At 40.2% G+C, this 26,754-nt stretch overlaps 1 protein-coding gene across 2 annotated transcripts in view; it reads left to right on the top strand.

Annotated features, from left to right (window-relative positions):
- The window catches only part of ADGRL4 (adhesion G protein-coupled receptor L4), a 75,762-nt gene that overhangs the window by 15,146 nt on the left and 33,862 nt on the right, over positions 1–26,754 (top strand). For both annotated transcript variants that reach the window (XM_009565431.2, XM_054072733.1), the window contains one exon: positions 23,670–23,822. In XM_009565431.2, the coding sequence (XP_009563726.2) occupies positions 23,670–23,822 (153 nt within the window). The remainder of the gene's footprint in view (positions 1–23,669; positions 23,823–26,754) is intronic.

The following is a 26,754-nucleotide window of genomic DNA, read 5'->3' as shown; positions in this document are numbered from 1 at the left end:
TGGAAGGAAAAATCTCTGCAAATATTCCACAGAAAAGATGTATTCAATTATTGAGAACAAAAGAGAAAATTATAATCTAATTGAACTCATACAAATAACTTTTTATCATCTTTGAAATTCCCTATTTTCAAAGTTACTACAACAGTTTTCATCAAATAAGATTCAGGCCCAGGGACTTTTTTTCCCTTGCCAGTCCTAAGAATTTTATGAGATGTAACATTCCCTTAAAAAAACAAAGCATTCACACTCTGCTGTTTCATGTCATGTAAGTAGTAGCACTGTACAAAGCCAAAATTTATGTTTACTTCGATACTACTACAACTAAACTCCCCAGAGATTTTTAACCTTACTCCCTTAGTAGTCTCTTTGGGGATACTTATACGAAAAAAATAGTGGCCACTGGCAGTGACAGACATTTCAAAATCTTTCATTTCATCTCTCACAGCAGTCGTTAGTGGACTCGGCTCTGTACCATGCTAAGTATGCTGAAATAGGTCCTAAAGCATTCAGGATTTGTACTTGGAGCCAAACATGATTTTCACTCGTCTGCTGAAGTCATCCTTTGTCATAACTTGAAGTAACCTGAAAGCACCTTCATGTGGATTACTTATGCCCTCTCAGGCTGATTTTTCTCCGGTTTTCTATATCAATCTTTACCAGCAAGGAAGAAAAACAGAGAACAGTGAAATCTTTAATGGGTGGCCTCATTTTAGATGATGTGCCAAGGTTTTCTGTGGGAGTGACATCAAAATGTGATCATCCTCAGTACCTTTTGAACTCAGTTGCCTTTCATTAAGTTAAAAAAAAAAAAAAAGTTTTTTTCAAAAGTTTGAAGTTTGGCATCAATGTCCTGTTGTGAAAAGTTACACTGTAAACTCAAAACTGAAATATCCACATGGAAGGGTAATTTTCCTTTGACCTGGAGCTTGCATTTCCGTAGCCATCAAAGTTAAGCAAACTCAAGCTATAAAATAGTAGGAAGCCAGGACTCGACAGCTGCAAGTCTCATGGAATGTTTTGTTTGCTGCAAGTATGCAGAAGCATTTTTATGTAAGGTGTTCCTATCTATTTTTCTTGGCTTCATTTTGGGTAACATTATCTTAAGCGGCAAAATTTCATTAGACTGCTAGACTGGCACTCTATTTAGATTTTTCTACCTCTTGGGCTATAAAGTAGTAGGGAAAGACTCTTTATAAATACACATACATATATAGACCGTGCTGCCTATGTACATTTAAAAAGCGTTGACACCATCTGAATTCCTTTAACCTGGATAAAAAGTCCAAAAACTTAATTCACAAAATTTAGATCCATATCCAATTCATCGTACAAATGTGGTCTATACATGGATAAGAAGTAAACAAAAATGTACTGTAGTTAAGCAATCTGGACATAGATTGATTAAAATAGATGAGGACAATAGAATATTTTCACAGGTTTCCTACATAGCACATAGAGTATAGTGCTTGAAAAAAATCTTTTTTCATTCTATAACGTGGGATCAATCAGGCAGCTGATGCTAGAGAATTTTTCTTTAACACCTCTAAGCAGATTCAGTCTGGGGGGATTGAGTTGTTTGTGGAGAGTGAAATTCCTGAAAGAGCTTATTACCTCCATGTCAGTTTTTACTGCTTCTGTTTTCTTCATGTTAATAGTGTAAGTACACAAGGTATACAAAGAAAATGGAGAGATTTTTGCCACTTAAGTCTTCTCAGAAAAGCGACATAATATAGTAATGTGAAGACAGATGACTCCCTATTACATAGTTACATGCTACTCCACAGCATGCAGCCAAAAAGCTTAGAAAATCCCAAATGCTGAAACTTATTGAGACTAGAAAAAAACTAGAAAATGAGAGTGAAGCCTTTTGGGGGATTTTTGGGAAATTGTTATAATTAATACTTATCTCTTAGCTGGTTTTGTTGTTATTTCTCTGTTCCAGCTTTTGACAGACCAGATGTAAACTGCTGTTGGCTGGTCTGTCAAGTGGGCTCCCGTTATTACCAGCTGGGACATAAAACCCTCCCTCATATATTTGTATAGGTAAACCTGGTCACTGACTCTTCCCACTCCCATCCTCTCTGCTTTCCCCCTATATAATATCTCTGTCCTCATTGGTGTTAACAACATCTAGTAATTTAGTATCATCTGTGAATTTAATTCTCAGGCTGTTCATCTCTTTTTCCAGAGCATTAATAAATATGTAAAATAAAACTGGGCTTAACACCAACTCATGTGGCAACCCAACTGGATACCTCTTCACAGCTCAGTGCAGCACTGTTTGTCATGACTCATTATCCTTTGTTTACATTCCTTCAGCCAGTTTTCAATCCACATGACAGCACTCTTATCCAAGACATTATAAATTATTTTTCTAATAAGATTTTGTGAGCCGCTGTATCAAATCCTACACTACAGCCACTCTGTTCCTTTCATACACTAATCCAGAAAATGGTGAAGAAGCAATTACATTTGTCTGGCACGATCTGTTCTTTGAAAATACAAACTATTTATTGGTCATGGTTCCACGAGTTTTATGCTCATAATATTTATTCCATTGTTTTAGAAGGGATTGAGAGCTGAAAGAGTTTGGGTTTTTCAGCCTGGAGAAGAGGAGCCTCTGGGGAAACATTATATCAGACTTCCTGTTCTTAAAGAGGCCTACAGGAAAGCTGGGGAGGGACTCTTGATCAGGGAGTTGCGGGATAGAATGAGGGGAAGGGTTTAAGCTGAAAGAGGGGAGATTTAGATTAGATCTTCGGAAGAATTTTTTTCCTGTGAGGGTGGTGAGGCCCTGGCCCAGGTTGCCCAGGGAAGCTGTGGCTGCCCCATCCCTGGAGGTGTTCAAGGCCAGGTTGGACGAGGCTTTGAGCAGCCTGAGCCAGTGGGAGGTGTCCTTGCCTGTGGGACGGGGGTTGGAATTGGATGATCCTTAAGATCACTTCCAACCCAAACCATTCTACGATTCTACGAACGATACCAATATATAACTGCAGGTTCACTCTCCCTCTATTCTCCTTTCTCTCAGAAGACCTTCAGCAATTGCTGAGATTCGTACTTAGGGTTTGAAGGCAAAGAGGGCAGCGTCTCCCAAATGCAAACCCTTCAGCAATGGGGCATCAGTGCCACCAGAGCTCAAGGAACGGCAAAGAGTTTGGACTAGTTATAATCTAGACGATACAGTCAGAGAGAAAGGACAGAAAGGCATGACATGGCTGTTAGGAGGGGGACAAGGACTACCATAAGGTCTGAAGAGAATAAAGCAGTAGGGGAAGTCAAAGAGAGTCTCAAAACTGTGAGCTGATTTGGTTTGGGCGTTCTGGAGCTGCCAGCTCTAGAGGAGGATTCCTGAAGTGTTATTCATTCAGTGATTTTGTCCGGTGCTGGTCAAACCAGGAGACACCCTGCTCTCTTTCATAGGAATCCTTGTGCTGCTGTTCACATCACATGCCACTTTGGGCTTTGGAAAACAAAGAAATAATCCCATTTCTCTGTATGGATTCAGATGTAGGCATTAAGTTTGTGCACTGTGCAGATTGTATCTGTAGCCCATTTCTTCTCATGGCATCTAGGCCATGGGGATCACTGGGAATAGGAACTGTAACCCCATGTTTGGGGCTTGTCCCTTACTCAAAATGGAAATACGTGGACAGACCTCTCAGTGGCTTTACCGAGAGCTATTCTTGCCTGAGAACGGCAGGATCACACCAAGGATCAAATCCTCTTTGTGCAGGGATTACATTTCCTGCCAAATATGTGACATGGTTCAGTTTCAAGCACATACAGAGTAAATCTGTGACAAGACAGACATTTAACAGTGGCTTAGTATCCAGGACTGTCATGGGAGACATCTTTCAGCATCTGATCTAGCTACATCTTCTGGACAATGTCTGCATGACCTCGGGACCTACATCTCAAATAATTTCCAGAAATGGTGTCTAACAAAGTTTTAGTACTAATTTATATATACTGCACAAGTGTAGATCAGTACAGTTAAATTATAGTGGGAGATGACCCCTCAGAAGCCACTTCTAAAGAAACTAGTTCTCTTTTATGCCAGCTCTTGTCACTGCTCTGCAAATCTTTACTGTCTTCTTTGTGTTGCCTACCCGCACTTATCCTTGGACTTTAAAACACATTCATCAAAGAGATAACATGTTTCATTTTCTATATCACTAAGGATTATCCTGTGAAAATAATGCTACTGAAAATACGCGATGGCTGACTTGCAAGGAATGTGTGGGCACTTTGTACATATTACAAAAGTTTCAGTCCAGCTTCTGGAAAAAAAAAAACATAAACTTTCCCAAGAGATTCCTGTTTCTTGCAGTGTTGAGTGCCTGCTCTGAAAGCTCCTGAAAGCCAGACTTCCTGTTCTGGGGACAATCAGAGAGGCAGATGCTGTCACTTCCACCCTGGAAACAAACTGCCAATGCAGTTACTCAGACTACTCACTTAGGAAATTATAGGTAATAGTGTAATGAGTTTTTTCCTTATACAACTATGCACAAACAAAAGAAGAAAGAAAGAAATGGGAAAAAAATATAAGGAAGTTTTAAAGTAGCTATGACTGCTTTAAACACTTTGCACCATCTTCCTCCTTTGGAATTAAAGAATGTTTAAAGCAGACTGACTTGGGGTACATCAGCATGGCTATGTGATCCCAGGATCCAGCCCATACTTCAGGATTGCACTGACTGGAATAATGCTCTCATGAATAAAATAATGCAGGATAAAGCGCTGTTTATGATTTCTTTTCTCAGCAGATTAGCTATGTACATCTTGTAACATCGGCTGGCTCTGTGGAATATCAAGCATGGCAAGAGATCTGTTAGAAAATGTATTACATTATCCAGCCAAAGCAATATCAGAAATGTCCCGGAGTATACACTATCTTAATGTTGATTTAAAATCATATATTCACATTACCTTTTTATGTCTAGTAAAGCGATGTGATAGAGCCTTTCTTTTGCCAAAGCTGTATTATCCCATTTCTCTGAGTTAGGTAAACTGTAATGTGTCTGCTTTACAGATGGGTGAATTTAGCATAAAGAGAGGGAAGCCATTGTTTTCAGTCAAGAATGCCTAAATGTAAGCACTTTCATCTATATTGGCCATCCATAGTGGCAGCAGCTCTGAAAATGAGCCTCTTTCCATTCATTTATATGACAGGTTATTTTACTTTAAACAGTTCTTGGATAAAATATATTAGGCATCCCTAGGGCAGGAACCTGAAATCAAGACTCCCGCATGAAGACGCTGCCTGCCCAGCTGGAGAGACGTGCTCATGGGCTTGGAGTGATTGAATTGCTTTTGCCAACTGGAGTAGCTTCAGTAGGAGGGATGGGGTGCGTTTCTGCTCAGGAACTGACTGCATCTGGGTGATTACGGTGCTTTCAGGGCCAGAGGAGAGCAGGTTTGTTTAGGACTGCCTTTAAACTCCTGCATGCTAAAACATTGTTGATAAAGAAGACATTGCCACTGCCTCCTTCTCTTTCTCATTTGCCTTTTCCTGGGTGTGAATAAAAGTGGGTGCAGCTGCGTTGAGCACAGCACAGGTTCCCATAGGTGTGTTAGGCACATTGCACTTACGAGACTCCATCCCCTTGGCAAATAGTTCCCAGTGGAATTGAGGCATTGCTAAAAAATAGAGACTGGATTGCTTATTGCTGGCAGGGTAAAGGTGGTTCCAAGGATATCAAGGAGCACAACACAGGCATTTGTCAAACTCCAGCTTTTGGTGCCAAAATCCTTTAGTCAAGTTGTGACTAAAGATGTAAGTAGACACAGAGCAAGGAATTAGACTACCTCGGTCTGTAGCCAGTCTTTTCCAGCTGGCATTTTGATAAATGTTGTATAAATTATAGTATAATATAAATTATAGGCACATAAATTACAACTTGTACCATAGGATATTGGACCTGCTGGGGGTTTTAGCCTGTATGTATGGCATAGTCAACATACTGTTTCCATCATTTTAATAACCTTTATAGAGCAGGTGGCCGATGCAGTTAATGCTGCTATCATTTTTCTTTCCTTCTGTGATTTGCTGTGATGACAGTTCCGTAGTTTCATTTTGAGTGTTTAAGGTTATTAGGAAACGTTTTTAGGCAATCATCTAGTATAGGCATTTTCAAGCATGCCTAAAGCATATAGGGAGTCACTCCCCTTCACACTGCATATTTTGAAATAAGTATATGACATGTTCTTTGTTAATCTGTGGAAAAGTATGTACAAGATCACCAGCTGTGATAAACTACCCAGCTTAATTTAGTTAGATGGAGTTATGCCCTTATGTTCCAGATGGGGATCAAACCCAACATCTTACAATTGCAAAGATTTCAAAGATGGGAAACATTTCTAAGATCATCGAAACATATATTTTGCATTTCAAAGACAAAATACAGAAACCAATATGCCATAAACCATTTAATTTTCTTCCAAGTTTGAGAGTAAATTGACAAGAGATCAGCAATTGGCAGGAGAACAAATGAAGCATATTGAAAGAGCCAGTTTGCTAGTATCAAGGGAGGCAGATGTGTCTGTTTTACATCTGCTCAAGCAAAGTCCTTGTTGCTGGCTTTTCCCCTCCTCCTTTTAAAAAATATTTCATTATCTAAAGGTTTCATTATTAGATAATTGAATGATCCTCTTTAAGTGACCAAGGAGCACTCTGTTCATTCAAGAGCCCCTTCCATCACCTTATTGTGATTCTCGCAGTTGCAGTTCGTTTGTGGAAGTTTCTGATTTTCCCCAGAACTCATCACACCTGACACACACACCAGATTTTTATTGCAGCTGAGTAGTTTCCTGGGCCCCAATACTCCAAATGCCATTTTCCTACCTCTTTCTTGAACTAGCTGTTAAAACGGAAGGAAGTGTAAACAGTGCTGGGATTTCCACTGACAATCCGCTTCAAAATATAGGCAGGCATCATGGCAATAAGCAGCAGAAGGAGAAAAAAAAGTGGGTAAGTGCAAGTTCTTCCATGTTTTTAAATACAGACAGCAAGGTGGGGCACTCATACAGTCACTATCTTTGTGAAGCAAGTAGGTAGACATGAGCTAAGCCTGTCAATAGGTGTTGGAACTCTAAGTCTGAAGTGTGGCAGTCGCTGTTGTTTGAAGGAACGCATACAGTTAGTGAAATGAGTAATTCTCTTGACTTTCCCAGTTACTGTTTGCTAGTCTCTCTTCTCTTTATTGTTAGTTTATCGTCTGTCAGATTCTTGTGATGAGGTTTTTAAAGACGCATTAACAAAATGAGGCAGCTCTGCTGTGTAATTCTTAGTATTTTATTGATTTTTCAAGTGGTCTGATATGTGGCACATCCAAGGTGTGTATGTGAAATCGAAAAGCCAAAGAATTTCATGAGAGAAGTGGTAGGACCGGTGGGTTTGTAGAAGCTTTGTTGCCAAGTTATAAGTCTGTGAATCAGATCTCATGTATGTGTGTACCCTGCAAACCAGCAGACTATGAAAACACATGATTTTCTCTTATTTAAGTAGAAGTTTTCTGCTATTATGAGTTTGATACTTGGATTTTGTTCTGTCGTGTATATTTGACCATTGTTAATGTGACATCAGGAGTTAAAAATTCAAGTAAAAAAATAATAAATATTTTTGTTCCATATAGCAAAGGCATTTCAAAAGCCCTGAGCATCATAGCCTTGAGGTGCCCATTGATACTTAAAAATTACAAGCAATTCTACTCAAAATAAACTATCACAACCCTCCCTTTTGGCCACAATTTTTATCTTAAATTCTATACTAGACAACTTTTTCCACAGAAGAAGAACTTTTGCTTTTAGGAGGGGTTTAGTCTGCTTGAGAGAGATGTGTTGCTCGGTTACTACAAGGGGGACATCTGTTGAAGGAGCTGGAGCACCCCCACTCTGTGTCTCCACATCATTTCCAGGGTTTAGCACAGAGCTTAGAAGCACGTGCAGTGTGTAACTTCTTAGCAATATCAAAAGGGTATTCAGGGTTAAATCTCCCAACCACCTGAATCCAGGAAAGAATTTCTTTTTTTAGCTCTTCTTCTTAATGGGGAAACAAGATACCTTTCTGTCTACGCATCTTATTCTTGCACCATTCTTTACTTGAAGTAAAAGCATTCCAGAAAGCAGTGCTTGAAAGGAGGTTTCCATTTGTTTCATTTCTTAGGATTCTTTATTACCACTTACACAAGCAACGCCAAGGTGTCTAATGAGTTCATATTGCTATCGAAGCTCATGTGATCTTTAGGAATTTGTGCCCGTTTGGTTTAAATTGAAACAGAAAAAGTAGAAGTATTTTGTAGATGGGCAACTGAGAAAAAAACAGGTTAAGTGATTCCCTGGGCTTCCACCAACAGTCCATAGCAAAGTCAAGACATGAAAATGAAACCTGTAACTCTCTCGAGGTCACACCTCCAATGGTGTATCCAGCTTACAACCTCTAGTTGAGAAGGTGGCTCCAGGAGCGTGGATGGAGGTGGAAAATCAGTAAAGTGGAGACTACTGTATAAAGGAAGAAGCAAGATCTGCCTTCCAGAAGAAGAAAGAGCACCATAGAACAGGAAAAATGTGGCAGAACCCTCCTTTTATATCTGGGAAATGTTTGGAGGGGAGTTATTATGTCAGGCCTGATGGATTCAGCACCAATGAAAATGCCTCTTTGCTTTCTTAGCAGCATATTACATGTGTAGAACTATGAAGATCAACAGAGATGCCTCTATTTGCCAGAACAATCTACACTTGTCTACTTTGCCCTTGGTTATCGGGGGCAATCTCTTGCTGAGTAGCCACCAAAGATGAGATTTCCTGCTGGGCTGATGACTCCCAATTGCGCTGCTCCCATTATCATCCCAACAACATCACTCGGCAGAAATTGGTGTGCTAGGGCACTGCTGACGTAAAAGATACGGACGGTATTTGTCATGCAGTCCATTAGAGAGTCCACAGCCCTTTCTCGTGCTTAGTATAGATGGAAAGACTTCAGCAGCAGCTGGCAAATGTTGAATTATTAAATTGTGTCTACAGCACTTCAAATAATTATTGCCCAAGTGATAGTACAGTGAGATAAGCCTGGTGTCGACAAGCAGACTCTTCCACCTCCAGAGTTTGGTTAACAGGCTTGCTGTTTTGAAATTCAAGGAAAGTCTACTCTGTCAGGAAGGATTTAAATAGAAAATTAAATGGGTTTGCATATTGCTCTGCATGACGGATTTTTTTGTTAGCCTTCAAAGCCTGCGTGATCCAACAGAGCATGTGGAAGTAAGATACATATTTCTGACTGCTATAATAGTTGTAGTTATTGTGGAGAAGCGTTAATTATAAGCAGCTACCCCAAATGTTATTTTAATCCACTAAATATTCTGCAGATTAATAATATTCTATGTGGAGACAGGAGAACGGGGATGGCTGAAATCATTTTGAGTGGCTTCTCAATTGGCTGTCCATTCAGAGGGAATTTGCTCTCCAGTGATCTAATCTTCCTCAAGGAAATAAATGTAGACAAGAGATGCCTCCACAATTGTGTCTTGACCAGAAATAGCCAGGGCAGAAACTGTTTGCTCTTCCCATCTTTCTCTGATAAAATGCAATTAGTGCACCCCTTGCTTGTTTCTGAGATGTTTGTAGGCACTGTTATTGTGAAGAAACATAAGCTGCTACTGCAGCTCTTCTTTAAACATGCAGTTGAAAACAACAGCTCTGCTATGGTGACAGAAAACATCAAAGCAACAAAACACACTATTTTATCTGATGGGAGTAACAATATCTCAGCTAATAAAACGGCTGTCATCCCTGCCCATTGTATAGATAAGGAAGCTGAGGACGTTTGGATGCTCTTTGTTGGTATGCCAAGTTGCAATTATCCTATGACAGAGCCGTTCTGGGTTATGATTGATGAAACATTTTGAGGAGAAAAGCACTTCAATCAGTGAATTTCATTGGATTTGATGATGACATCGCTCGCACAATGGCTGGCAATAATAAAAACATTTTAAGTAGAACTCGAAAAATGTGGCCTTGTTTAATCTGCATGGGATGTCCTTGCCACACTCATTTATTTGTATTGTATGTTGGATGTAAACAAGACTAATTCTGAAGTTCTTGCGTTGACCTTTCCTGGCATTGAGATCAAAGTACTGTCTGCAATAAAGATGAGAAGACTTTAAAGACTTCAGTGGCTTGTCAGAGTAGGGTAGCTTTAAACATAAAATAACACAACACTGCAGCCTTTGGCTAAAACAGACACCAAATGAAGTTCTAAAGACATTTCTTCCTCCTCAAGAAACCCATCATTATCTTGCAGTTTAATGGACCCGCTCAGAAAACAATTTGTGCTTCTTTCCTGGGCCTTAACTCAGGTGGATTCTGACACTTGCTTCTAACAGATGTAACATGGATGTCGCCAGTTAAGAGAAAAGGAATGTCCTTTCCTTATTCAGATTCCTGGGTTGATTTCAGGTCTGGTAAGGCCCTCTTCTGAACAACGGTCAGCCCTCTGTAAATGTCAGCCTCTCCAAAGCATGGCATTGCCCTGTTTGCAACAGTGTGCGCTACCGTCCCATCCCCAACCTGCTGTTTTCCCTGGCTTCAGCTGCCATCTATCCCAAATCTTTCAGTGAGTCTCTGGAGGAGATCCTGGAGATTGATTTTTACACTGCCTGATCTGGAGCCAAGGCAGCTGGAGTAAGAATTAAAGCTCTAATCCAGTGTTTTCATATTTAACAGCATGACTGTTTGGAGAAAAAAAGAGGTCTTTTAAATGCTACTTTTATCTGGGCATATTCTGTATTTAGATTGGAGAATTAAACCTACTCCACTTGACTGAATAACAAAACAAATGTTTAATGGTTGCTATACATAAGATTTGCAACAAATCTGAGCACAAAAGAACCTTTCCCAACAAACTATTCGGGGATCTTCAGTGCCTTCACTGAGCTGGAACTTTCAAAGCAAAAACTGAGGATATCCTATAGAACTGCCTGTGCTGGTACATCCAGAGATGGGTGCAGAGGACAAAAGGCAATGACTTTTTTAATGAACAAAACATTTGATACGTGATGTAATGGTTTTCCAGGATTGAAAATAAGGTAACTGTCTTTACTGTTGCTTTTTTTTCTGAACCATTTCTTTTGCCAAAAACTTTCAAGAAATCTTGCAGCTCTTCTCCACGTACCAAATAAGTGGCCTGATTTTCAGGGATACTTGACATGCTGTAAACACCTACCCAATGCTTCTGCAAGTTCTGTCTATTTGATAATCAAGATGTTTATCTTGATTATGTTTGCTTGAACTTAGATTTAGACGCTTACTTTGAGAGGTTTATTTCAATAAATGAAGGGAAGCTACTTTTTTTTTTGAGTGATTTGATGGGAAGCTAGCTTTTAGCATTTCCAATTCAGAACTTTACAGCTGAGTAACACTTAAAAAAATACTATTGAAGGTTTCTGCAGTACCTCCCCCTCTAACGGCCCCCCAGCAGGGCAGCCCGTGGGCGATCTGTTGTGTTTTACATACCTTTATTCAGTACTTTTGACAATTCTGCTTTCCTGTGCCTTCTGCCTTCTTACTATGTAAATTATAGTCCTCACTTTAATCAGTGGCAGCAGTGTTTTCTGTTTCGTAATTGGGGCTTTGTCTGGGAGTGTCTGCTTAGCTGACACAGTGCAGTACTGGATAAAGCAACTCCAGCAACAGCAAGCGGTGTGCTGCCCAGGCTAATAGAGACTGTGTTTAAAAGGCTAATTAACCTGGCTAGAGAGCGGCACTAACACAGCATTGCTGCTTGCAGTAGGACTTGCTTCTATACTCCTTCCAGTGTGGTGTAGGCGTAGCTTCAGAAAGATGCAGAGCATTCACACAAAATGCCTACACCCTCCCACCTGTCAGCATTCCCAGGCATAAAATGCATATAATAACACTTTATGTGGCAGGTTGTGTTATGGTAGGCAAACTTGAAAGTGTTTTCAGTTCTGCCTTGTGCCACAGTTCAACGTTATCCCCTGTTATAAGTAATACTTCTGTCCAAATTGTAGATTTGGTTTTAATGGAACTTTTATATTTTTGCCTACAAAGCATCTTTCATACCTTTGGGTTAATAAAGTCCTTGGCCTTCGTATCTAAGAATAAACACCCTCACTAGGAAACGACAGTTATGTAGACAACAGTGATTACAAATAAACAATATTTAAACCTGGTATGTAATGACTATTGAAGAACAGGGTCATTGGTGTATTCAGCAAAGAAAAAGTTACGTTGGACTGAATTGGGATGCTGTATACTCCCCTCCCTTTCAAAGTTCATTAAGGGACCCGAGTGGGTGAACTCATCCTGCCGTTTGACATGCAGCTAAAGTTTTCCAGATTGTATGCCTGAGCTCTTTCTGGACCTTTCTTTCTACCAAAGCTGTCTGGCATGAGGAGACCATGTACTCCAACACTTCAAAGCTGTGGTGTTCAGGAGGGAGAGATGAAAGATGAAATATGGCCTTTAGAACAGTCTGGGTTTCGGAAGAGCTTGCTCCAGAAAGGAAGAGGGCTATATACTTTTCAAATGAACAAATTCCACTAAGATTATATTTGGTTGTTTTATGGGAAAATGACTGTGATTACCAAAAAATCTTCAGCCTTTTAATTGACACCGAGTAGTACAATAGACTTAACTTCTTCCGAGTTTTATAACTCCTAATTCCAGTTGCATCACTTTATTTAGCTTTAAATCACATCAGAAGAAAATAACACCACAGATGGACACAAACACTTTTTTTTTATAGTGAATTCTGTTATCAGAAATCAACCGCTGGGCTCAGTCTTGGAGAATATTACTGTCAGTAGTCAAGATACTTTCACCATGGAGTTAAATACTTACAGCATTGACAGTAGCTGGAAATACTTCAGTGGTTATTGTTGAAGTCATTAGTCTAGCCGAAGTAATGCTGGCATGTTTTCCCTCCGGGTAGAATTCCTCAGTCTAACTGTCTCCTCCTTGCCAGACCATATTTGCTATCTTCAGGTTTGGAGACTGGATGTTTTCCAGTAATTAATGGCTTTTCTCAGTTATGGATTGAAATTATTTCCTTTTGTGAATTAGTCTATTATCCAGTAGTGAAGCTATTGAATTCCAAAGCACTTAAATGGGATAACTTACAAATAGAGCTAATACAAAAAACCTCACTACCGCCAAGCCACGTGCAAGTTATGTGGGCCACTGCAGAAGATGCTTGGTTAGCATGTAATTTTTGACAAGAATGAAACAGTATTGACATTAAAAAAAAAAAATAATTCTATTCTTTGCTATTGGTTTTACCTTCTTCCAGTGACCTGAACTTAATGTTAACTTAGAGCTATGTGGTTTCATGCATCTCAGTCTAGCATTAGGTCACCTTATCTAACCTCCTGAATAGTACTGCAATCAAATTTCATCAAGCTGCTCTTGCCTTGAGTACTGTAACTTGGGTTTGACAAAAGTATGTCGTGAACTCAATGTCTCTGATGCCCAGACAAGACTTCTTAAAGTGCTTTGTCCACTCAGAACGTAATTAGCCTGTGGTTTCAGAAATCAATGAATACTGTTTCACAATGGAAAAAAATAACTTCTTCTGCAGTCACTGTTCATGGCTTTCCATGTTATTTGAGCTATTACTTCTTTCAAAGCAATTTTAACCACCTGTCATTGTATTCTGCTTTTTAAATCCAAAATTGAACACCATGCAGAATTCAAGGCTAAAAGCAATAGATGTTTTTAATACTGTATCAGATATGTTACAGCAAATTATTTTTCTGAAGGCAAAATTTATTGAAGATAGTGTGGTACAATGACACCTGCGCTTTATAATTACCACCTGTTTGTACATAGCAGATTCAAAAGAGTGAAGAAGGACTTCTAGTTAAACACAGAGCCTGACTGTCCTTTCTAGATATGAATCTATCCTTGTTGCCCAGATAAAGGCTTCCTACTGAAGCTCCTTTATCATGTTACGACATGATTTAGCAAAAACCATTTCAGTAGAGTTCAGATTTTCTTTTCCCTTCTAAAAATGCTGCTAAAGTGGTAAATATAAACTAACATAGAATTTATCTCTCCAGGGGCAGGAAGGTAGTCCGGAAATTTGAGATGCAGGAACTCATGTTCATCCTGACTTCCAGCCTTGTGTTTTACTTGCTCTTAGATGAGGTGTTGTTAAAGAAACCAGAGGGATCACAACCCCTGAGCAACAGTCCTTGTGTAGCTGTGTGGCTGTAGGAGACATCTATCTAGTAGCTGTTGGGGATTAGATATGGATAGAGTAGTCCTGATATGGTTGTACTGTCTTTTTTAGAGGCATTTAACGTCTATCGGATGCAGTTCAGATGGATCCAAAGACACGGTGCATGGTAGTGTGCGATCTCTTTGCAGCTACTGGGGAACTATTTACAAGAAGGCAGTTCACAAATTCTGCTGTAATGTGCGAAAAGAAAGTTTAGGTTTAGACAAATATCATACCATACTGAGTTTATACATTTCGGTTCAGAAAGTTCTGCAAGCAGTTTTCAGAAATCAGTACAGGAAATAACAAGAACCAGGTAAAATGGGACTTGAACATCAACTTTGAGTCCCATTTTCGATTTATATTCTATTCTACGGTGGCTACTGGAGTCCTGTGGATATATGTGTATGCAGAATAAATCACAACATTTATTTATATAAACTGAAGAAGGGGTTAAACAATGTAATCAAGATTTCAGCCTCACATGCTGATATGTCTGCTTTCATGGTGCCAACTCTATTGTCAGCGTTTAAGATAAATGGAAAATGCAATGTGAATTCTGCAAGAAATTGCAATGCAAATCCTGTCTGGTTATAGAGATTTGGGGGGGTTGTTTTGGTTTTGAGGCTTTTGTTTGGTTGTTTCGTTTTGTTTTGTTTTGTTTTTAAATCTGGTTCTATTTTCACTGCTGAAATAGAACTACTTGGGCTGCCCATTCAGTTCTGCGGGAGGCATAGTTTTACGCTGGCAAATCCCTCTCAGTGTGGAACCTCTGTGCTGTTTGCTTTTCTTTAAGCAAAAATATTTTGTTTGTACATGTGCCGTTTTATTTTTCAGTTAAAGGATGAGCTTCGGTGTAAGCAAGCAAGTTAGCAACAAAAGTGAAACCCAGACTGGGAATGATGTAATTAAATAACAGGGAAGTTTATAAACCCCTTTCGCTGGTAGCACTCAGAAAAACATTGACACCTGCGCACTGCTGCCGGTCCAAATCCATCATACTCCCATTCAGCTGCACTTCACTTTGTTTTAATCCCATGTTTTTGCAGGAGGCCACCAAGAAACCGATGGTGCGTCTCAATTACATTCTGTCTAATCCTCGAGTAGGAGACTTGACACAGGATGTCTGCCAGGATGTTGAGGTTGGGTGTTGGCAATTAGATCTGTGTGGGGTGAGAAAAGGGAGAGCAACAAGGTCTTCATTCCTGACTTCTGCTCTTGGCAGGTTTTGCCCCTTTGCTTCTGTAAAAGCACAGACGCAGGTGAATTGAAGCCACTCCTTGGACACTTGCGAGTTTGAGGTCAGGCCCTCTTAGGGAGATAGACTTTCCATACACTTGAACTGGATATGACCATGTTCTGTTCACATGTAAACGTAGGAACGGTCCTGCTGATTCAGAGCCTGCCAAAAGGAGGAGTGATGGAGCAAATCCGCTGAGGGGAAGCTGTCAGAGTTAGAGATGAACCTCAGTTTGCCTTTTAGTTCAAACCCATCACCCCACCCTGGGGAGGAATTCAGCAACAAGAGCTCCCGGGTATATAATATGAACAGCCCCAAACAACAGGAGTCAATGATTACTTCAACTTCAATTAAAAGTACCTTTAACGTACAACTAGTTCTGTGCCTGGATAGTTTCTTTACAAATAATTAAAGCTCTGTGTACTTTCTCAGTTTTGTCTACCACCACATGCCGTCTGTGCAATGACCCCACACGCCTCGGTGTTGCTGGCATCAAATATTGGAAACTGGCCATTGTATTATGTGGAGATAATACAATGGATAATACTCCCAGAGCAGCACAGCGATCCTTCACAAGTATCTGAGTGCTCCCAGCACTGTGGGAACTCCATGCTGCTGTTGCCACATGGTGTTCAAGACCCTGCATGACTGAAGTTCGTGTCCTAACAGAGAACAGTGTTATTTCTCATCATAGCCTGTGCTGCGTAGTTGTAGTGAGTTTGATAAAGCTCATCAGACAATGCTTAGCATTGCTCCACCTCATTCAGGCTGTTCTCACTTAGACCCTTTTTCACATCTTGTTTACCCATACCATGATGGTACCACAGTGGTTTTCATATATAAGCTGTAAAGCGGACATTTGTTTCCTGGCTGCGTTTTCTGAATAAATATGTTTTCTTTTCTTTTTTGTTTTGAAAGCTGGGAAAGTACTGCCTAAAAGGTTTTCTTCCTCCTTAGTCAAAGTGTTTGCTAAGCTGTTTTCCTTCTGTCTTATCTCTTGCCTGGGACCAAAATGTTTGGATCTGTGTGGTGACGTCTTACTTGTTCACATCCTGTCAGATGGGAGCCTTGGGTTGTTCGAGTTCACAGTATGGCTAACTGGGAACTGCACGTTACTGGAACTGAAAATGGGATTATTGTTTTAACCCCCTCCTATTCAGTGTCTATAATCAGTTTTCCAGAGAATTCACCCAGTCATCACTCCTCACCTCCAAAGTCAGCCTGATAACTCCAGCAGACCATCTTCATCTAAGCTTTTTTTTTTTCTATTTCACAGTATCTGACGTTACTCTGCTACAGCTTCTCTCCTTTAGCTTTGCATTTTAACAGCTCATCAGGCCAGGTGTTCAGCTGGTGAATTAATGCCACGTTCCTGAGAGGAAGGCAGGCAGAAGGGGAGCCTGGAGTGCTCCAGGTGCAAGGAGGTCACGGTCTGCTTCCCTGAAGAGTGAGTGGCAGCTCCTGGTCCCTTGTGCCTGAGCTGCAACGTGAGTTGTGCTCTTCACCCGTATCCATGACAGGTGCCCTGAGACCCCACTCCCCACATCAGCAGGGGATGCCTGACCAGCTCTGAGTGTTGCCGGTAGTAGAAGGGGTGAATCTTCATAGTGCTCACAGGTCTTCCCCTCGTGATCCTGTCAGGGAAGGGGTGGCAGACAGAGAATAAATAAGACCCCCAAATCGAAGCTTCCCACTTGTAGATTTGCAGCTGAAGCTTTCTTGCTGAGCCTCCACCATCCAGTGCAGCCCTAAGGTCCCATCTACGGTGAGTGAGGAGCGGCTGTGCCAGGAAAGAGATGCGACAGGGCCACTAAACAGCTATTAAATTCCCCCCCATTCTTCTGCCTCACTAATTTGAGCATTCTGTTCCTTTTTTTTGTCAAATTTCTGCAGATGCATGTCTGGGTGAATGTTTTGTTTCCAGCCAAGGACTATCACTTTTGGACAATACACAAACTCACACACCACCCTTATTTTTCACGTACGAGTGATCACAAATTATAGATTATTTCTTTGATACCTCACAAGTGTTGAGAGGGCAGGTTGTTCTGTGTGGCTAAACAAATGACAATTTCATTGCTGGCACTTACCCAACAATAAATGTTTTTCATGTTTAATTTGTAAGGTCTGAAAACACCAGCAAGAGATAAAAGATGCAGTTTAGATAATATAGTAGCCTCTCTGAACCTTGTCCATTCTCTGAAACTCAATCTGAGTGTGTTTTGAACATGTAGGAACACGCCTTTCTTTCTTCTTTGGGACTGTGCTGCCCTGTGCCTTAAACAGGGGCTATGGGAGGCTCTTTGTAAGGCTCTTTAGTTTCATCCAGCCACAAAAGAACTGCCGAGCTAAAATATTCTCCGCATATACACACAGACTGTGAAGAATGCGAGGAAAAATATTTTTGTGCTGAACTGAGGACTTTCAAGAGTCCAGCTATCTGCAGAGCCATCAAGTTCAAACCAGTGAAGAGCTGGTGAAAAAACATCCCAAGAAAGCATTGTGAAAAGCTCTTGCAGGGAGGTAGAGGGCTATGAAATCATAGCAGGACAGAGCTTGCAGGAGCGAGATTTCCTGTGCAGCAACTGCACAGTCCCCTGCCTCAGTGCAGGACAAAGATGAATCGGGCCCATTATGAAAGCAATTCATATTTAAATGAGATTTCCAGCCCAGTTCTGCAGTCTCAAGTGGTTTTTCTAAGCATCTGCTCTTTCATGCTGATTTAGACCAAACTTGAACGCTGAACCTTTGGAGAATCATAAACAAATTGTGTTAAATTACCATTAATGGAAACACATCACAAAGAAGGAAAGTAAAGGTTGTTAATGGTATCGCTATTCTTAACTCCGGCTGTGATGGCTGTAGACGCACAGTCCTGCAGCACAGAAGTAGTGTATGTAAGATCACCCACTGTTCTGAGACCTCCAGACAAGCTAAGCACAGCAGGGTGAGTAGCAGTGGAATTTGTTTTACAGGAAGCCTTTCATTTCCTTGCTTTTGAGGGGTTAAGTGAGGCACTTCAAGTACTGCTCTCCCATGAGGGTTACTCTAGGGAAGGGTAGTTTTAGTTTCCCCCAGAGGCTCCATAGCAGCTTTGGCAGCAGAGGCTGCTGTCAAAAGAGAACAGCCGGATGCAATGAATCAATGTATTCCCCAGCCACTCCGGCTGCCTTTCCTTCCTACCCAGTGCTGTCCCTTTTTCAGACTACTGTGTCCGATACTGGTCCCCAGCCCTATGTCACCACTGGCGTTCTTGATAGACAGGTATGCCCTAGAGGCCTCCAGCCTTGGTTTCAAAAGGCCTGGATTGGGGCAAAATTAGTTATTGATGGTTTAATTCCTTCTTTTAATGCCACATGGGAAATAGAATCCCAATATATTATATATATATATATAATCCAATAGAATCCAGGCTGAGAGAGTTGGGGTTGTTCAGCCTGTGGAAGAGAAGGTTCCAAGGAGATCTTTTAGCGACCTTCCAATACATGAAGGGACTACAAGAAAGCTGGAGAGGGGCTGTTCACAAAGGCCTGTGGGGATAGGACAAGGGGCAACGAGTACAAACTGGAGAGGAGTAGATTTAGACAAGACATAAGGAGGAATTTCCTCACTATGAGGGTGGTGAGGCCCTGGTCCAGGTTGCCCAGGGAAGCTGTGGCTGCCTCATCCCTGGAGGTATTCAAGGCCAGATTGGATGAGGCTTTGAGCAGCCTGATCCAGTGGGAGGTGTCCCTGCCCATGGCATGGCAGTGGAACTGGATGGGCTTTAAGGTCCATTCTGACCCAAGCCATTCTATAATTTTTTACTTTTTAACATCTTTATATGTTTTCAAGAGACATGTAGAGAAATTATTAAATGCAGCAAGCAGCCCGTTCCCTCTAACCGTAATTACATTTATGTATAGTAAAATACACAGTAGCTGCATTTTGAAGGTGAAAATCGAGAACCATCTTTAGGTTATTTTAGCTCAGATTTCTGAGGAAACTATTTATAACCTTCCTCAGACTGGGATTTTTCAGTGAAAAGAGTTTAGAGCAATCCAAATAACATAGGACTGCCACGTGAAAAAAAAAAAGATCTGCTCCCTACCCCCTGAAAATAACATTTCCTAAGACAGTTCACCTACTCAGCATGTCTTGTGTATCAAACAGACTTGAATGCAACCTTACCACTTAGCCGTAACAATTAACCTTGTCATTTGGCCAAATTAGTTTATAAGTCTTCAAGTTTTTCATCAGCTACTGGAAAAAAAGAAAAAAATCTTTAAAAGAATGTACATTCCTGACATACTGCTTGTAGTGTTCAATGGGTATCTGTGCCAGCAATGAATGCAAATAACATAATTTAATCAGATAGCAACAAAGCAGTAGGATTATATGCTTTATGTCATTTAAAGCATCCTCTCTGTATAGACAGAATTTTTTTGTTAGTTGTGTTTAAGAAAATACTTAAAACATTTTCCATCTATAAATCCAGGGGGGTGGTACTGACATCCTTTAAATTACAAATCCAATAATATTATAAATCTTGTAAAATCTGGAAAATTAATTTAAGATCCTAGGCTTTGCATTGAAAAGCTGTCTGAAGAAAAAAAATTCAAATAGTTATAAACAGAGAACTAGAAGAGATTTTTTTCTGTCACTGTTGATATATAAATTACATTATTTAAACACATCCCATCAAACTGTATATAAAACCCCTTTATTTCTTGAAAACTTCTTCCTTGCTTGGCTTTCTCATTAAACCAGTAGTTTTCCATAGCAAGAACCACCCTGGGCCCACTTACATCAGTAACTTTTATGTTGTTAATTTACTGGACCACATACCACTTCCATTGAAATTATCCCCTCGTATGATCTGCCCAGTATTACATTAGACCATGAGAATAGTGAAAAGAATTCTCCTTATGAATTTGACTCTTTAAAATATCTGTTCTTGTGTCTGCAGTACAAGTTTCTGCTATTCTTCTTCGATGTACTAACGGTTTCTCAAATTATCAAAAATCTTGTTTCAGGGCAAGTCTTCTAAGGTGATACAATCAGCTTTAAACCCCTCAGAGACATCCTAAATATTGAGGAAAAACACCAGTAATCTAGTAGAGTTAAATATGTGTAATTGTAAAGAATTTATTGATGACCACTGCCTGAGTCATATTAATATTGCTTATAAACATTTTGGACCACTTGAAAAAGGTACTGCTGCTGAATTATAGTTGAGCTCCTAGAAAACGAATCCCAAACAATGGTTCTCATATGCAGCCCATAGCTTTTTCCCTTCTCAGCCCGGTTCCTCCTTTACTTTGAATGAAGTTCTGTAGTGATCAGTGTCCTTTTCTTCCATGACTTTCTTCCCATGAGCTTTCTGAATTCAACATATGTTATTTTCTAGGATCTGTAATCGTAGAATCATTAGGTTGGAAATGACCTTAGAGATCATCGACTCCAACCATACCTGTCTACTACTAAACCATGTCCTCAGGCACCTCATCTACCTGAGTTCTAAAAACCTCCAGGGATGGTGACTCAACCACCTCCCCAGGCAGCCATTCCAGTGCTTGATAACCCTTCCTGCGAAGAAACTTTTCCTAACGTCCAATTTAAACTTCCCCTGACGCAGCTTGATGCAATTCCCTCTTGTCCTATCACCTGTCACTTGGGAGAAGAGACCAACACCCAACTCTCTGCAACTCCTTTCAGGTAGTTGTAGAGAGCAGTAAGGTCTCCCCTCAGCCTCCTCTTCTCCAGGCTAAACAACCCCAGTTCCCTCAGCAGCTCCTAGTATCTTATTTTCCAGCCCCTTCACCAGTTTTGTCGCTCTCCTCTGGACAAGCCCCAGGACCTCAATGTCTTTCTTATAGTGAGGGGCCCAAAACTGAATGCAGGATTCGAGGTGTGACCTCCCCAGTGCAGAGTACAGGGGGAGAATCTCTTCCCCGGTCCTGCTGGCCACACCATTCCTGATAGTAGCCAAGATGCTGTTGGCTTTCTTGGCCACGTGAGCTGACTCATGTTCAGTCTGCTGTTGACAAACACCCTCAGGTCTTTATCCGCCAGGCAGCTTTCAAGCCATTCTTCCCCAAGCCTGGAGCACTGCACAGGGGTTTTGTGTCCCAATACTTTCCCAACACAAGGTTAACTTGGTAGCTAAAATAGTGTAGTCCACTTCTTTTTGTCAAGAAATAACAACGGTCTGGAAGGAAACTGGAACTGCATAAGAGCCAAACACAGAGACACAATCAAAGGATATTTGAAGTGGACGTTGCTACTAAGATTTGTAAAGTGCCCTGGGGATGGGTCCCCACAATGCCAAGTGCCAAATGATTTTTGAGATTCTTATGCTCAGCTTTTGAACTTGGTTTAACACCGCATTTTTTCCTCTCTCTCATAATTTTGCTTAAACTAAATTCGTTTTACTTTGGCATTCTTTAAGACCAAATCATACACTTTCTCTGACGCAGTCTCATGAATACCAAAGCTGTAGAATAAATATTGTTGACGTGTGTTGGCAAAGTGCTTTTATACTTGGATTCCTCATTAAATTACATTCAATTTTAGTTATAATGAGTGTAATCCATTTGATACTGTTGACCCAAATTCCCCTGAGGAAAGCTGCAGTTCTGAATTGATATTTGCATCTCTGAGTGACGTTCAAAATCCCGTCAGATTTAAAATCTGAAAAATCTTTTTCCAGTGTTATTCTGTGCATTGGGACTATGTTATGTTGCAGAGATGTATTCCTAAAATGCTTTACAGCTCTTGATGTACTTTAATCTTTCTGTTTCCCAGGCATGCGTGACACTTTACTTATCTGTACACTATCTCTGTAAACACCTTATGAGAACACTGACCATCAGGAAGCAGAAGCACCTTTCTGAAACTCATCCCTGGGCCTCTTTTCTGAAGTCATATTTCTTGTCCCTGTCATGCTCCTTAATCGTTCCTCTTCTGCAATAAATTGTTATTTCTCTCCCTGTTAGAATTCTTTCCTGTCATCCATCATGTTATGAGTACCTTTTGCTTGAGAACAGGAACAAAATCCCAGTAGTCTTCAGGAAGCCTTTAACTCTTTTCCTTTCTTGCAATGCAGAAAACCCAGAACTCCACTCGCTGTCCTCTTTAGGAGGGTTTTGTTGATTTGTTTGTTTTAGAGTTTTGGGAAGCTTGGGAGAAATGGGCTATTTGGGAAGATGGGGTTATCAGTATTGAGGATATTAATACATGTCTGAATAAGGAAGCCTTTGTAATTTTTCTCACATTTGGTCTGAAAATTATTTAATAGATGACAGGGATCTTGGAATATTCCAGAGAGGAAGCAGTTTTACCGAGTCATTGCAGAAGATGAACTATCCAGTTCATGGAATGAGTTTGGTTTCATCTGACCTTTGCTCAAGCTAGCTGGATCCCCGTTTTCACGCTGATAACACATGCGGGCACTCTGCAGAGAGGAAGTAGTCTTAAAACTTGTGTATATCTTTCCTTTATCATTTATCGTAGAGAGTGTGGGAGTAGTCCTGTGAAACAGATCATGTAATTTTACAGGTTCAAAACTGGTTAGGAGCAGAGCAATTGCTAAGAGTAAAGATCAAGCCATAAATCTTGCTCATCTGTTTAAGATCATTGGGATAACTAAGAAAAAATAATATACTTGAAAACTAAGATCAGTCAGTAGGACAAACTTCCTAAGTTTGCTCTCCAGGACTGTTGAGAAATACCACAGAAGGCCTTCACAAGAAAGCCTCTCAGTTTAGCTATATCGAACATGCTTTGGTGTTGGGTGACTTTTTTATATCCTTTTGAGCTCTGTTTTTCCATGATTCTAAATGCCCAGATGCAACCTCAGGATGACTCTCTAGATTTGCGGGTACTAAAAAGAGTTATCAAATACAACCATGGCAGAGCATCTACTGTCTCCATCCTTTATTCCAAGGGAATATCCAATTAAGCTATTCACTTCAGTATCCCACTGATTTCGTCATTTGTTGACTCACGCAGGATGAGGGCAAAAAAGGTTCTGCTGAACACTTGATTACATCCCTGGCAATTGGAAAACGATACAGACAAACAGCCAGAGCGCCAGCTCAGCATTGAAAACTTATATAAATAAAATACTGGAGGCCAAATTAAGCTTTTACTTTACTGTTTTCTTCAATCGGCAAATGCAAATATATTTCTCCATAATTTATGTCTTCACAGATGATAATGAATGTGAAAATGCTACTCAGCCGTGTGGAGAGCATGCCAATTGCACAAACACGGTGGGAAGTTATTTCTGCATGTGTGCACCTGGTTTCAAATCCAGCAATGGTCAACAAACTTTTGTACCTAATGATGGAACCTCCTGTGTGGGTAAGTTGTTAATGCCTGCTCGCTAGCTTTACTTTTCTCTTCTTTTTTTTTTTTCTGATAATTATAGAAATCTAGCAAAGTACTTTCAGATTTTTGAAGCTTCCTGTCTGGATATAAAATTCCCACGATTTGGACTAATACAAACATAATATTCCGGTTCAGCCTCACACTTTTCACTGATAACACAGTAGCTGCCATTGCTTTCAATGACACTTCGATCTTGACTCTGCTCACAATATTTTTAATCCACATTTCTAGGCAATGAATATCTAGTTAACGTAATGCAGAAATGCCAAATCCACCCAATTATGCCCCTTTTTGACTGATCTGTGAGCAAGGTGGACTTACTCTTAAAACACAGATGAGTAACAATGTGCTCTGCATTCAGGTCATTTAGGACCAACAAAATTCCCTACATGTTTGACCTATTATGCTCCAAATATTTTCTGGTTGGGGCTTTGTTTGGGCTATTTTTGGTAATTTTTCAAGTCTGATCAAAAGCAATGAGAAAGATCAGTAGTTATCCTACCTCCTGTGCCATCCATCAGCCTCTGTTTCTGTAGCAGTTGGGTGGAATACATTCAAGATTACAGGGGAGGAAAAGTTCTCAGGAAAAATGTTATTTCTGAACAGCTATGCAATCCTTTAGGATTTCCTTTGAATGGAAGAACTGTAACTATTCTCTTTTTTCAAACTCCTGGTAATTTTCTCTGTATGTTGCAACAGTCCTCAGGGAATGGGAAAATGAGAAATAAATCTATTGCCCTTTACACCTTTATGCTGACTGTGTCTCATTCTAGATATGTCTCCTGTGAGCTGGTGAGTGCTGACAACCTCTCTTCTTACTGCTCTTAATATCAGCAGAATGACTGCGTATTAAGCCAGAAAGTGATCTAATCAACATTTCTTGCCCATTGCTCACATCCGTCTAAAAGAGCTCTACTTTATCCAGCTGCTATGAATCGTTCTTAAATTAGCTGGGATTGAGAACTTTAGGACATTGAGCTGTAAATATTCTCACAGTTTCTGGTCCAGGCTTTGATTTTTAAGTTATGACATTTCCTCAGTTTCAGAAGTTTTGCCTTCAAAGTTATTTCTCTGAATGTTCTTGTGTCACTTTAGCTTTTTACTATTGGCTTGCTAATTTCTTTTTTTTTCTCTCTTCCTTTACTGGCAGACTGATCTTTTATTTTCCTCTTCTGGGGGTAACCACTTTTCTTCTCCTGTTTTTCAAATCTGTATGGGAGGAGCTGAGAGCTTCCAAAACTCACACTGAAATAAAAAAATTACCTGTGGGCACCTTTTCTCATTAACCAAGTATACCAATTACTTTACCAAGCAGTGAGTTCTAAGGACAACCTTTTGATCCACAATTAATTTCCACTTTATCTGTTAGAGAAAGCATAATAGGATCTTTTGTACCCAAAGGATCTGCTGCTACAAGTAGTAGATATGACACGCACACAAGCAGCTGACATATTTTGGGTTGTATTATAAGCAGCCATAGCAAACACCAAAATTGTTAATGTAAATACGATGCAACTTATGCAGTACAAATCTGAGGACGGAGTTACCAAGTAATCTTCCGACCCAAGTTTGTAGGGCCCCCAAAATATTTTCAGATTCTGCAAAGTCTTAGGTTTTCTTCTTAGTACATATAAAATGTATATGGCAGTAACTTTAAAAATACATAGATTGAATTTTGGAGGTTATGCCATTAATCAGCCTGTTGGTTACAATCAAATGCCATCAAACATACCTGGAGTTCCCAGTGGGGCAAGTGTGGTAAATCACTGCATGTTTGAGTCCATTTCAAAGTCCCTGTGCACACACATGTGCGTCCCTCCCTTCTTTGGATACTATATTGAGCTTCTGAATGCAAAGTGATGATGACTCTCAAGGTACTCAATCCAGAGGGAACTTGGGACAACAGCTTTGTGAAATATTATTTCACCCTTAATCCAACCTGAATGTTAAGTTCCGAGTTGAGGGTCAGCAGTATTTCATCCATGTTATCAGCCAGAATTCTTGAAGAAATGATAATGAAACTTGCAGACAGAGGAGGAGCTGGTAGCTAAGAAGTGAGAGAGAAAGAGAAGGAGAAAGGAAATGGAGAATTAAAAAACAAGGAATACAGAGATGTGATATTTCTGAAGATGATATTTTTCTGCTGTCCTGAATGTCAGCTATTAAAATCTATTTACTGTGTAAAAGCCATGCTTTTTCCTTAGTCTTCACATTTTATTGAATGTTCAGCTTCAAATAAAAAGGTGAAATATAAACCTACTTTTTTCACCCTGGTCAACCGAGTAAAAATGTGAAAATGGCCATCTTTAAAATGAAAGTTACAGCTGTGTCACTCTGCCTTTTCCCAGGAACATGCTAGTAGTTTTCTTCAGGTTTTCAGATTCTTCTGAGAGTACTGGGAAAGCACCCACTCTCCATCGCGTTCTTGTACGTGACAGGGGAGTTGCACAGTAGATGGGGTATGGCATTATGCTACATTCCTAACTTTTCTTTTACCTGTGCCATTCGTAGGCTTTTTCATTTCTACTTTGCGTATGCTGCTGCCTTCCACAGTACGGAGACACAGGGAGGGAACATCTAGTCCTTTGCAATTGGACTTTTCAATCACTTGCAAGCTACTAATAAGCAGAAGGTATAATGTAGACATCAAGCTGTCTTGACTGACTGGTGAAGAATCAAAGCGATGTAGGTACAATCCTGTAATTGGCAAGACTGCACATAATAACTGTTCTCAGTACTTTTAATTTAATTGGAATTTCCTTGCCTGCTGCAGTAAATGAGGAGTGACAAAGCACAGAAATAAAATAAAAGGTTATAAATCTATTTTCACACTAGCGTAAGTGGTATTGGCGATATTATTTTTCTGATCGGAGCTATTATAAAAGCTTCAAAGTTCAACTCCAGG

This window comes from Cuculus canorus, chromosome 8 (genome assembly GCF_017976375.1).
Source record: "Cuculus canorus isolate bCucCan1 chromosome 8, bCucCan1.pri, whole genome shotgun sequence".
NCBI classification, from domain to species: domain Eukaryota; kingdom Metazoa; phylum Chordata; class Aves; order Cuculiformes; family Cuculidae; genus Cuculus; species Cuculus canorus.
Note: the sequence above shows the minus strand (reverse complement) of the source record. Positions and strands in the feature narration are given on the sequence as shown.